A 14,535-nucleotide genomic window follows, 5' to 3' on the forward strand; every position below is an offset into this window, starting at 1 on the left:
ATGTATCTATTTCTTCTCAGTTCCTAGGTTGTTTCTTGTTGGTTGTTTTTCAGTAAGCTTATACCATACGATTTTGTAGGTTTTACAGATAGTCTTTCTAAATTTTGTTGCTGTCCCCACTGACCTTCTGCAAGATGATTTCTGCCTTTCTTTAAAATAGGTTTTAGTGATAAATGTCAAAGTGTAATCTTCCCTCTTTGTTCCATGTTTGCCTTCATACAAACACAGTTTTAAATCTCTATGGAAAGAGAATACCTAAACCTGAAAAACATTTATTTAAAGCACATTAGAAATAATAATTAGTTGTGTGATTTCTTATAGGCAGATATACAGATCCCATGTATTGCTATATGCCCTTAAAGTTTAGGGTATTTTATGAACTCAATAATGGTCATCATGGCTAGAGAAATCATTCTAAACCCCCCCCCCCCCCAATAAAAAGCATTCCTCTGAGAGAAAAATGCTGCTTACCAACAATTACGGAACTAAAATGTTATTTATTATTATTATTTTGAGTATTTAAGGTATTACTATACCTATATGTGACCAAGTCCTTGATATGGCTGTTCTTTTTGACCTCATTTATGTTAATAGAGAAGTAAGATGGAGACTTGATTCAACCATTTGGGGTTTTTTTTTTTTCTTTTTATTTATAACTTTTTTTTTTAACATTGCAAAGTCACATTGCTTATAACAAGGAATTTTATTTTCTCTGCAGAGAAAAGCCACTGTTTCCCTCTTTCTGACTGGCAATTTGGGTACTGTTATAATTTATTTTAAATAATTTTCTTCTCTTTGGAATTCCATAGTCTGTGATTTTGGGTATAATGGCAAAGTACTAGAAATTACATTTACATTATTTCTAGAAAAGGCACAAGATATTTTAAAATTAATTTTAAGATTTATATTTTCTGGTAGAAAAGACCTTAAGAAAAAAAATCTCATTCAAATATGGAAGATTTGAATATTTCCTTTATATATTTAGGAACAATCTTAGAAGTCAGTTGAATAGTAAGAATTTTAATTTTTTGTTTGTAAATAAGAATAGCCCTGAATAACTCTCAATCTGAATGTCATACTACAATATTCTAGAAATACAGTAATGTGGGTGCAAAGACACTGGCAGTTAGTGTGGAGTAAAACAAGTAATTTAAATCTCTCTGAGCTTCAGTTTCTCTATCAGTAAAATGTAGGTATGATTATTCTACCTGTTGCCCTATTTCAGAAGGTTGTTATGAAGATGAAGTCAGATAAAGAAGTAACTTGCCCAGAGTCATTCAGTTATCAGAGATAAAAGCAAGAATAAAGTCCAGTCCTGGAAGATCCCAAAAGGCGTGGTCCTAATTATTAATACGCATACCTCAGCAAGACTGTGGTTAGATTATATGAAAGAATAGAGAGACAGTCTTAGCACTTTGTGTTTGGCGTACAGTAAACCTTCCATTAATGTTAGCTGTTAGGGATGTCTTTTAGCCCTGAGATCTGAAGATACTGGAGATTTTAGGATCTTCTAGTTCAACCAGCACATTTTAATATGCTCAGTGCTATATGTTCTACCAGCATACAGTCTTTTGAAGCTGAGTTTAGAGCCTGTGATTGTTATGCAAAACTGAACCATGGTCTTCAAAATCCTCTCAGGGTCTTCTGTCATTTCTCTCAGTCTCTACTGGATGAGATGTGCTGATCATTAATGAAGCGTTAAAAGGTTTTTGTTTCATTGCTACACAGACAGGACCTTTTCTTTCTTAAAGGAAGAAAAGCTTCTGGCCACTTCTAAAGCTGTAAATGAAAAATACTTATGAACCATTTATGGTCAACATACATTTATTTAGAATTATTTAAGATTAGTGCCATATGAAATTTTTTCTACCAAAGCTTCTCAATGATTGCAGATCACTTGTGTCTGAAGTCTATAGAAATTACTGCTAAAACACACTTACCTGGACGAAGACGTCAGGCATTAGACCAAAAAAAGAAACTGTGACCTATGTTCTATTTTTACTAGCAGTGTTCTAAGATATTAAGCTTACAGAATTAAACGATTTTTTTCACAATTACTTGCATGAATTTTTTTTTTTTTGCATGCCATCTTTGTAATTGTATGAACCCTGTGACACTCTGTGTTAATTTGGGTGATAATATTTAATTGATATTTCATATACCATGCCTTCTCTTCTTTGTTTTTCAGTCACTTAAATATTTTATTATTTTTTCTAATAGTGTATAGGTGAAAAAAATGTGATATAGTTAATGAAAATGATAGAAATAAATTTAAATTTGCTTAAGTGTGTAAGAATTATGGTAGGCATTTTAAAGAAATAATATTAATAATCTAAATAGATATCCACGGAGATATGTGGTTATATTTATGCTGTGTCATATGTTAAATATATTCAAATAGGTACATTTAAAATCAAAATAAATCCTCATTGAATATACTTCAGGAATCACATAAAAATCAACATTTTTAATGTCATGCTCATAGTTCCTCTTGCTCAATACTGTTTCAGTCCATTCCCAGAAGTTGCAGAATCAGTTCAGCAAGAACTAGAATCGTACAGAGCACAGGAAGATGAGGTTAAACGACTTAAAAGCATCATGGTAAGATTTCTTTTGCTTTCTTAGAATTACAGAAAAGCAGGAAATCTGGAGAGAGAAAGAGATTAACTTTTTTTCCTCATGAAAATTTGAAACCATTCATTGTTTTTAATAAGAAAAGTATTCTTAACTTACAGAAAAGATCTTTGTCAAAAAGAAACCCTGAATAATGAGAAGAGCAAAATGTTTTAAAAGAACAGTCTGGGGCACCTGGGTGGCTTAGTTGGTTAAGTGGCTGCCTTCAGCCCAGGTCATGATCCTAGAGTCCGGGGATCAAGTCCCACTTTGGGCTTCCTGCTCAGCAGGGATTCTGCTTCTCCCACTGACCTCTCTCCCTCTCAAATAAAATCTTTAAAAAATAAATAAGTAAATAAAAATAAAAGAACAGTCTGAATTTATGATCTGAAAAAATATATAATGTGGCTTTATTTTAGGGGTATATCTTCCAGTGCTGCTCACTCTATTACACTTGGACCTGACCTCAGAGTTCAGCTCTGCCATATATTACTACATGACCTGTGGCAAGTTTCTGGCCCTATTTCTTTACCTAAAAATACCCACTGGTCCTTAATCATTCAACTAATTAGACTGGTGTGACCAGAACTTTTCTGGAATTGTCAAAAATGGATATGCTTGTTCCTTAGAGGCGAAGAATTGTTACTCTGGGTGAACTTAAACCTTAGTGTTTATCACTGATCTTAGGAATGTATTAGTTTATATGCTTCTGAGATCTTTTTTTCCTCCTCAGGGACTAGAAGGGGAAGACGAAGGAGCCATAAGTATGCTTTCTGACAATACTGCTAAGCTTACATCAGCTGTTAGGTAAGTAAGCAATATTTGCTCTTTAAGTCTACATAAAGACTTATTTTGCTCTTTAAGTCTACAGAAAGATATATTTTGAATGTTAAAAATCTGGCTAATATTTTTAATAATAAGAAATAGTAGGTAATAGCATAGACCCTTAAAAACCTAAACTGTGTTTTTAGCATGTTCAAACTGATTTAAATTTCATATAGCAGATCATTTGCCTCTTTCTCTAGTTAGAATTATAAAATGGGGATATTTTTACCAAGAATATATTAGTGGTGATAAAATAAGTTATTGTTAATTTTATCATTGTTGCTATTATTTTATTAACTAAAGGTTAAATACAATTTTTGATATGAAATGACATCAAGAGAGGAAATGTGTTTTATACTTATAGGTAAAATCATATTTTCATTAATCTGATTATATTCTCAACCTCCAGATTTTGGAATCAGAAAGTGAAATGGTGAAATAGTGATATTTAATAGACAGATTACTTTAAACCAAGAAACATTTTACGTATATTAAAGTAGTGAATACTATATATGGTAAAGCTTAGAGATTAAATTTGGTCAACAGTTTAACTTGTCATCTTGTCACTTTTTTACTGTTCTCAGTTTCCTCAGAGGAAACACCCAGGTGTGTGTTTTATTAAGGTCTGTGTCATTTTCTTAGAAAATTTAATGGTTAATTTTCAATTTTTTGATACTTGTAGTTCTTTGCCAGAACTCCTTGAAAAAAAAAGACTTATTGATCTCCATACAAATGTTGCCACTGCTGTTTTAGAACATATAAAGGTAAATTTAACTCCCTCCCCCCAACAGTATTTATGTATTCTGTTTATGTAGGATTTTATACTTTTTAAAAATGATTTCATATTCATTATCCCATTGAGGCCTCACTATAACATTATGAGATATCATTACCAAAGGCAACATCATTACCTTCATTTTTTGCAAATGAAGAAGCTTAAGAATCCAGAGAGAATAGTGATTTGGCAAGGTCACATATTCAGTAAATATAAGTTAGAAGCTGTGATATTTCTATTACGTTGTCTCAATATTTCCTCAGTACTCTCTCTCTGCTTATTACTCTTAACAGTAGACTGTGTCTAACCATCAATAATACAGATTTAGACATCCTTTTTACTATAGTACTATCTAAAATGTCCATTAACTTTTAGTTTTAGATGTCTTTCACCATTAAAGCTGCTGTCGCTTGTTCTGTGATTTTGAAAAAAGAAGATTATATTTTTTATATGTTGTTATCATAGCTCTTTTATCTCCTTACTTTGTTCATGATTATCCCCTATCAGCCTGACTTAATCAGTCCCTCAGTATTCTACTGTCACTTATTCTCTGGGTGTGGAGCTGAATTTCAATGATAGATTGACCATATGTTAGGACATGATTATTATGAACCCCTGCTTTCCATGTGATACATTACATTTGAAAAAGCAATGTAAAAAAGCTAAATATGCTTGTTGCCTATCAAGGATGTTGATAATACCTTGAATTATGGAAAGGGGACTTAAACATTTTCCTTTTTTAAATGATCTAAAAAGTTATAGAGAATAGGGTGGAGCTACCACAGATAGATAATGGACATTGTGCAACATGGAAGTTAAACATGCATAATTTCTTTTGTTCCACATCTCAATATTGATATTTGCTATTTTCACATACCTACAGGAATAGAAATAGAATAATTGTGCTGTCTACAGATGACTCTATTGATGATATTTTCCCTTCCATATGTACCATCTTTGTAAAATGGGAAAAGGTTACTCAGATCTGTAAATACCTGAGATCATTATGCAGCAGAGAGCTATACTGAGAATTTCCTTCAGTAGGAAAGAAAAGCTTTGCTTACAAGGTGAAGAATGAATCTAATATAAAAAGTTCTAAAAAATTTATTGTTTCAAAACAAAATATAAGTCTAGTTTACATCTGTTAAATTGTAATTAAATTCTAGGGGTCTTATGCTCCATTAAACAAACATTTTTAGAGTATTTACTGTGTGCTGGGCAGGGTGCTAGGAGCTACATACAAATAAATAGACAAGAAGTAAAAACAAATTCTAGAAAGTTCTGACAGTTGTTAATAATCCTATATAGGCTGTAAGATTTAAATTGTTCTTTGGATTTTCTTTGACTTTAGGGGTTTTTTTCTATTTTTTCAAAGTAAAGTTTATTGATCCTTAACATTTTATTTTCTGACCTCAGATCTTATAGCTGTAAAACCAGGAAAATGCCAAGCTCAGCTCCTACTATCAAACCTGATTTGTGTAACTCAGTGTAATTCATTATTGTACCTATGGAAAGCACCTCAGTTTCATCTTATTCAGAAAACTTTATAAATATTATACTGCTACAAATTTATATGAATATACTCCAGGTCAGAGACTAGAGCTTATGGTTTGAGAAAATTCTAGCTAAATTAATTGACTTATTAAGTCATGTTTTTGAATAACTGTGTTGTGCTAGGCCCTAGAAGTTCTTTGATAAATAAGACAAGGTCTCTATTCTCTTTGGAGCTAATATTGTAATAACAAAACAAAGTACCCAAATTAGAAAACAAGATAACTTCAGTCATTTAGGTGATATAAAAATAAGGTGATAGGAGATGTTACAGAACAGCTGGAGGGCTACTCTAAGTGGTTAGGAGTAAGTCATTAGGGATATCACCTTTGATGTGATGTCTGAGCTAGAGACCTGAATCACATAGAGCCACTTAGTAAAAATCTCAGGGCCAACTGTACCAGTCAAAGAGACAAAAAAGTGCGAAAGCCTTAAAACAGGGAATGAGTTTGGTGTGTTTAAGGATATAAAAGAAGACTAATAGTGCTTATGGTGAGGAGGGAAAAAGTGATAGACTCTGGTAGCAAGAGAAATAGCAATTTAAGTGGGATGGGAAGTCATTGGAGATTAATGACAGATCTATGTTACAAATGGAGAACTGAAGAGTATGAGTGATGGGTGAGTTTTGGAAATAAGTGTGGAATTGAAAGATAGCTTTTACTGCTGTCTAAATGAAAAATAGTGTTTTATAGGGAAGAATTTACTATAAATTCTTTTTTTTTTTTTTTTTTTTTTAAAGATTTTATTTATTTATTTGACAGAGATAAATCACAAGTAGGCAGAGAGGCAGGCAGAGAGAGAGAGAGGAGGAAGCAGGCTCCCCGCTGAGCAGAGAGCCCGATGCGGGACTCGATCCCAGGACCCTGAGATCATGACCTGAGCCGAAGGCAGCGGCTTAACCACTGAGCCACCCAGGCGCCCCTACTATAAATTCTTAATGGTGTTTGTTTGTAATTTTACACTGATGATTTTATGTGAGTTTTTAAAAATCACTTTGTGCTAATAGAGGTCGTCTGTCTGACATTAACATGCTGCCACGCATGATCTACATAATTCTGCTTTAAGACCTGGTATTTTGGCTCTCTTTTTAAGACAAGTTCAAACTAACTTGTCATTCAGTGTGTTAAGTGGTTTTATATAAAAGCCACACATTTTGGGATCATTGTTTTATTGTAACTCAAGGAAGACATCCTTTTTAATAGGGTCTGATTTAAAGAAACTGTGCTATAAAGGACATTCACTTGCAGAGGAAAAATGATCCCCTCTGTAGGATACACTGTTCCTTCTGGGTCATTTTAAGAAACCCAGTCAACAACAAAACGTCTTTAAATAATCATTGGTAAAGGAGCATATTTATCTTAAATATTTACATAGCAATTACAGTTGTATTTAATAAACTGCCTACTCCAAGAAATATTCTGATATGTTTTCTGTGAAGAGTCCTTGTAATGTTAACCCTGTCTTTTAGGTTTTTCTTCTTCCTTGTCAAAATTAGCATATAAATTCTGCTATTCTCATTATTTCTCGTTACTCCTGGTTATAAAATATCTTCTTAAAGTCTTCCATAATTATTAAATTTCCAACCTTGTAATACTTTTTAAGTGGCATGTTTATTTATACTATTACTATTCTATACCATGTACCTCTAGCTATAATGTTAATATTAAGTAAGTTTTTTTCTCCATAATCTCTTCTCTTTTCACCAGAGTTTATTGACTGTTTGAGCTTAGCTTCTTTGTAAACGTTTATTCATCTAAGTGGTAAATATTTTTTTATTACCATTAGGAAGAATATTATGATTTTTTATGCAGAGATCTTAGAACATTTCCCTTGGTATTCATCTTCATTGTAGTTTTGCATATTTCTCCTTTTGGGATGTTTAGATCATAACTGCTTTTTACATTTCCTTAGATCATTTTCTGAAACAATACTAAGAGGAAATAGCCATGAGTTATCTGGCAATCATTGTTTTAGTGGAAAGCTAAAAACAGCAGATCTATTTGCCACAACTTTAGCAAATATTATTATCTATGTTTATTAATATTCTAATGATTTTAGTGGCTTGAGTGGTTGACTTTAGCTTAATAGATTAAAGAATAAATTGTTGAGTTCTCATTTGTTTTGAGTAATCCATACCTCTTAAATCACTTTGTAGCAATTCTTTCATTTCTAATACAAATACGCTTCACTAGTTGCTGGTTTTGGGAGAATGACTCCTGAGATTACTTAAATAATTTATGGACAAATTTTAATTTATTTCAGTTGTTGTTATCCCACCTGCATAGTCAAAGTGAATTAAGTACTCTTCAGCATTACCTAAGAAAAGGAAAAGACACCAATGTGTAAGTCATAATAGATGAGAGATAAGAGCGGCATGGTGTACTTTTTCCCCTAATGTTCCCATCTGAAAGGAAGATCTTAACATCTGAACACTCTGTCCTAATATAATGAGCAAAAAACAAACTATTAAAAAACTATTAAAAAGCTGTTATGGATTGAGGCTTCATTGATGCTCATTTTTTTCATTTTTGTTTTGCTGCTGCTTCTGGAGAATGTTAAGAGGTACTGGGTTAGATCTAAAGACATCATCTGATCAAGAAGATGTACTACTGCCTTAGGTCTACACTCTGAACAAGGCTTAGCCGTTGGTAACAATGCTAGCTTTTAACCTTAGCATCTCCTTCAGGGGGCTTATTTTACTTTGGCTCACTTCTTTATCTCTTCTAGGGGAAGATAAGCTTTAAAAATAAAATTGACACTCTCTTCATTTATTTCCACTAGTCAACACACCAAATTAACTGGTGCCCTTTATTCCTGATATAAAACATGGCAGCTGCCGGCCATATTATGAGATGCAGACAGCTGGCAGCTAGGATGCCTCACAGGTTGAATTTTGTTTATCTAAGAGTTATTTATATTTGATTCCAAACTATTTATGCTAATTGTATGAGGAGGAAAAGAGGATTTTTTTCTTTAAAACTAAGGTATATACCTTAGACTTACTGAAGATGGTGATTTTACTGTTTAACTTTGTATAGGGTAAAAAAAAAAAAAAAAAGAATTTAACTATAAAACTTGGAAAATCTTGAAAAAAACTAAAATTTCTTTGTAAATGTCTGTAAGGTTTTTGGTTCTACTTCAGAGAATTTGAACCTAGAAATCATAGGTGATCCATTATAGGTGTGCTTTATGTAGGAAAGGAAAAAAAAGTTTAGTGAAACCTCTGTACTCAAAAGGTATCAGACCTACATCAAGATTGACAGACGATTGTGTGTTTTAGGTCTTAGGTTAAAAGGCAGTATTTAGAAAATACACACACACACACACACACACCTCCCCCCCCCCCACAACAGGTTTGTCGGGGAAGGGTTTGGTCATTCTTTACATTAACTAACATTGATTAATTGATCACTACTCCCCTATCACACAGTAGGGAAGAAATTTACTGTACTAGAAATCAGAACATTTCTCTGGCTGTATTTTTTTTTCTTATTCATTTGAAACAGAGAAAGAACATGAACAGGAGGGAGAGGGAGAAGCAGACTCCCCACTGAGCCAGGAGCTCAATTGAGGGGCTTGATCCTGGCACCCAGAGATCATGACCTGAGCTGAAGGCAGACGCTTAGCCCCTCTCTGGCTGTATTTTAAATGATATCAGTATATATATGAAGCGAATGTTCATATGACCTTGGTGTCTTTTCAAGGCAGGGGGACAATATATTCTATAATAGAAAGTCCCCAGTGGACAAGCTATCATCGTCTTTTACCTAGTCTTACCCAGATAAGATTAGTCACTGTCAGAACTTGAAGTTTTCTTCAATTAGGAACAAAGGTAGCTCTTGAATGAGTTGGAATATCCTTTTAACTTCTCACTCACTGTGAGTTTCGGGAGACCGTTTCCACCTTACCAAAAAAAGTGTGAAATTACCTTTCTCTAGCTCTTTGCTCTTACTTCCCTGCCATCTGCTTTTGTTAAGATAAAGCATTGTCATTGAGACCCAATTATAAAGGTTAAATTCAAAGAAATAAAGACTTCTTAGAACATTCAATAATAAGAAAATAAACAACCTAATTTAAAAATGGACAAAAGGTTTAAACAGACTTACCTAAAAAAGATATATAGGTGACAAGTAAGTTCAATCTCAGTAATCATTAGAAAAATGGAAGCCAGACCCACAATGAGACGTCACTACACGTCTATTAAAAATGTCTAAAATTTAAAAATCAATAATGCCAACCTTTGGCAAAGATACAGAGGAACTAGAACTTTGATACACTGCTGGTAGAAATACAAAATGTTATATCCACTTTAGAAAATAGTTTCTCAGTTTCTTAAAATGTTAAACCTATCATTGGTCCAGCCATTCTGTTCCTCGGTGTTTACCCAAGACAAATGAAAGCCTGTATGTATTGTACACAGCATAAATATTCATAGCAACTTCCTTGTAATAACCAAAAGCTGGAAACAACTCAATGTCCACCAACAGCTGAATTGGATAAATAAATTGTGGTATATCTGTAAAATGGAATACTATTCAGCAATAAAAAGGAAGGTACTGTTGACACATACAATAATATGTTTGGATTTCAAATACACTGAAAGAAGCCACATTAGAGAAGAGTACAGAATCTATTATTGTATTTACATAAAATTCATAAAAATGCAAGTTAATCTACAGTGACAAAATGCTTATCAGTGCTTGCCTAGTAACTTGGAGAAGAGTGTTGGAGGGCCGAAAGGGAGGCATTACAACAAGGAAACTTTTCTGGGTAGTATGGTAGAATGGTAGAATGGTAGATTCACTATCTGGATATATATGTTATAAATAAAGATGCTGTGAGTGCCCATGAAAGGTTTATGGGTGGGTATGTTTTTAGCTCCTTTAATACCAAGGATCATCTGGTAAGAGTATGTTTAGATTTGTAACAAAACTGCCCACTGCCAAGCTGCCTTCCAAAGTGGCTGTGCTATTTTGCATCCCCACCAGCAGTGAATGAGAGTTCTTGTTGCTTCACATCCTTATCAGCATTTGGTGTTGTCAGTGTTAGATTTCAGTGATTCTAATATTGTTTTAATTTGCAGTTCCATAATGACATATGATGTGGATCATCTTTTCATATGCTTACCTGCCATCTGGATCTTCTTTGGTCAGGTGTCTGTTCCCCTCTTAGGCCTATTGTTTAAGCTGGTTGTTTATTTTCATAATGTTGAGTTTTAAGCGTTCTCTATATTTTGGGGGGAAATGTCCTCTAATGGATGTATCTTTTGCAGATATTTTCTCCAGGCCTGTGGCTTGTCTTCTCAATCTCTTGACGGTATCTTGGTATCTTTCACAGAACAGAAGCTTTTAATTTTAATTAAGTCCAGCTTATTGATTTTTTTCTTTAGTGGATCATGCCTTTGGTGTTGTATCTAAAAGGTCTTTGCTATACGTAAAGTCATCTAAATTTTCTCTTATGTTATCTTCTAGGAGTTTTATAGTTTTGAATTTCCCTTAAGGTCTATGATCCATTTTTAGTTAATTTTTGTGAAAGGTAGGGTCTGTGCTAGATTAATTTTTTTTCTTTGCATGTAGATATCCAGTTGTTCCAGCACTGTTTGATGAAAAGACTGTCCTTTTTCCATTGAATTGCTTTTGCTTTTCTGTGAAAGATAGGCTGACTATATTTGTGTGGGTCTATTTCTGCGTATCTCTTTTCTGTTATTTGTCCTCCTTTTTGGCTAGTAACACATAAGTATTGTGGCTATATTTTAGGTGATAAAGTCCTATATCTTTTTTCTTCTCCTTCAGTATTGTTTTGGTTATTCTGGGTTTCCCATGCCTCCATACAAACCTTAGAATCAGTTTGTTGATATCTACAAGATAACTTGCTGGGGGTTTGATTGAGATTGTATTGAGTCTATAGATAAGTTGGGAAGAACATGGAATCTCTCTCCATTTATTTCATTGTTCTTTGATTTATTTAATCAGAGTTTTATAGCTTTCCTCATAAAAATCTTATACATATTTTGTTAGATTTATAACTATTTCATTTACTTATTTTTTGAGTACTAAAGAAAAATAGTATTTTTGATTTAATTTCACATTTAAGTTGGTCATTGCTAATATATCAGAAAGAAGTTGGCTTTTATATAGTACCCTTGTATCCTGCAGCTTTGCTATAATCACTCACTAGTTCCTGGAGTTTTTGTTGTCGTTTCTTTCAGATTTTCTATATAAAAAAGCATGTCATCTGTGAACAAAGACAGTTTTATTCCTTCCTTCCCCGTCTTTTTTCTTTTTATTTCCTTTTCTTTTCTAATTGCATTAGCTAGTACCTCCATTATGATGTTGAAAGAGTGCAAGAGGGGACACCCTTGCCTTTTTCCTACTGTAGCCGTTGACTTTGTATATTAACCTTGTATTCTGCACCTGTGCTATGGTCTCTTACTAGTTCCAGAAATTTTTTTGAAATTTTCTACATTACAGTTGTGTCTTCTCAAATGAAGAGTTTTATTTTTTCATTCCCAATCTGTATACCTCTGATTTCCTTCTCTTGTTTGTTGCATTAACTGGGGCTTGCCATACAGTGTTAAATGGGAGTGCGAGGGGTGACATCCTTGCCTTGTTCCTGATCTTAGCTGGAAAGCATCTAGTTTCTCATTATTTGCATTCTATTTTCTGAAATAGATTATAGAGAATTGTTATAATTTCTGCTTTAAATGCTTGACAGAATTCACTAGTGAGCACACCTAGACCTAGACCTTGGGCTTTCTATTGTGGAAGGTTATTTGTTATTGAGCAATTTCTTTAATAGATGTAGATGTATTCACGTTATCTGTTTCTCTTCTAGTGAGTTTTCATGGGTTGTGTCTTTTAAAGAAGTGAGTTATTTCACCTAGACTCTCAGGTTTATGGGCACAGAATTGTTCAAATACTCCATCATCCTTTTGATGTCATAGGATCAATAGTAATGGCCTCTCTTTAATTTCTGATATTTTCCATTTGTGTTTTCTCTCATTTTTTCTTAGTTAACCTGGCTAGATATCTATCAATTTTATTGATCTTTTCAAAGAGTCAGCTTTTGGTTCCGAAAGTGATTTTTCTCTGTTAATTTCTTGTTTTTAATTTCACTGATTTCTGCTCTAATTTTTATTATTTCCTTTCTGGCACTTACTTTAAATGAAATTTACTCTTCCTTTCCTGGGTATATCTTTTAAGAGTTCAACACATTGTTGCTATAAACTAAAACTAAAAGCTTCTGAGAGTTATAGTAAACTAAGACTTATAAGAATGTTTATAAGTGCCATATAAATCTCTATTTTTTCCAGAAATATTATAAGTAAAGCAGTTTTGGGTATTTCATTATAATAAGGTTGCTAATATTTGTATTTTTAATACTTTTTATCTATAAAGACAATTTCATTTACATGTTGAAATTTTTATGACATAGGTCACTTTAGTCATTTTATTTTTAGGAGTTAATATATAGTATAACTTAGAGATTAAAGTTGTTTCTGATTCCTAGAGCAGATTTGAGGCAGATTTCACAAATAGCTTATGGAACAAAAATAATGAAATAAAAATGGAATAGGTGACATACAGTTATGATGATAATTCTCAAATTTGGCTTTGTATTTTCAGGCAACCCAGATTCAAAAAAAGACAGATGTGATTAAGACAACCACAACAACAACAAACCCTTCCTGTCAGAAAGGAGAAGTTTTTTATTCTTTTTTAAAATTTTTTATTTATTTATTTTAAGTGAGCTCCTCTCCCACTATGGTGTTCAAATTCATGACCCCGAGATCAAAAGTCACATGCTACACTGACTAAGCCAGCCAGGGACCCTTAAATTTTCTTTCTATGTATTTATTTACTTTAAGTATATTTCTTATTCTAAGCAAACTGTTGCTTAGCATCGGATTACAAAATACATTGCTCATATTGGGCATTATCTAGAATAAATTGAGTGATGTAATGATACAGTATATTAATATCAGTTACACTTCTGTGTAATTAATTTTAATATAATTTTAACTCTTATACATATAAAATTTATATTTTAATATAAAATTACTTCTATGTAATAACCTTAATGAAAGTCATGAGTTTAATATTAAATATAATTCGGGGCGCCTGGGTGGCTTAGTTGGTTGGGTGTTCGACTTTGATTTCCACTCAGGTCATGATGGGAGTCTGCTTGAGGTTCTCTGTCTTCTCCCTCTGCCCTCCTTCACCCTCGCTTACACCTGCTTACACATTGTCTCCCCCTCTGAAATAAATAAAATCTTTTTTTGTTTTAAGATTTTATTTATTTATTTGACAGACACAGATCACAAGTAGGCAGAGAGGCAAACAGAGAGAGAGGAGGAAGCAGGCTCCCCACTGAGCAGAGCCTGATGCGGGGCTCGATCCCAGGACCCGGGGACCATGACCTGAGCTGAAGGCAGAGGCTTTAACCCACTGAGCCACCCAGGCGCCCCTAAATAAAATCTTTTAAAAAATTAAAAAATATATATAATTCAGTGAGGGAGTTTATGAGTTTCCAAGTAGTTAGGTCTAAGTTTATAACATTTTAGTATCTAGAGTGGAAACATTGCATATTCTTTAAATAGTATGTTCCTACTTTTTTTCATTTGGGCTTTTGGTAGGGATTTGATAGCAGAGAAGTTGAAGTTGCATATTTTGATTTGGGCCTGAAATGCTAGAAATTCAGTGTTCTTGGTTGAAAGAAAAATGTATCTATCTGGAAATGAGATAAGTGGTTAGATTGTTGGCCTGTTGTAA

General features: G+C 33.2%; 1 protein-coding gene across 2 annotated transcripts in view; it reads left to right on the forward strand.

The window, feature by feature from the left end:
• Positions 1–14,535, forward strand: part of SCFD1 (sec1 family domain containing 1) — a 108,206-nt gene that overhangs the window by 41,878 nt on the left and 51,793 nt on the right. For both annotated transcript variants that reach the window (XM_059371238.1, XM_059371239.1), the window contains exons 12-14: positions 2,511–2,601; positions 3,347–3,420; positions 4,121–4,202. In XM_059371238.1, the coding sequence (XP_059227221.1) occupies positions 2,511–2,601; positions 3,347–3,420; positions 4,121–4,202 (247 nt within the window). The remainder of the gene's footprint in view (positions 1–2,510; positions 2,602–3,346; positions 3,421–4,120; positions 4,203–14,535) is intronic.

This window comes from Mustela nigripes, chromosome 13, assembly GCF_022355385.1.
Source record: "Mustela nigripes isolate SB6536 chromosome 13, MUSNIG.SB6536, whole genome shotgun sequence".
Lineage (NCBI taxonomy): Eukaryota > Metazoa > Chordata > Mammalia > Carnivora > Mustelidae > Mustela > Mustela nigripes.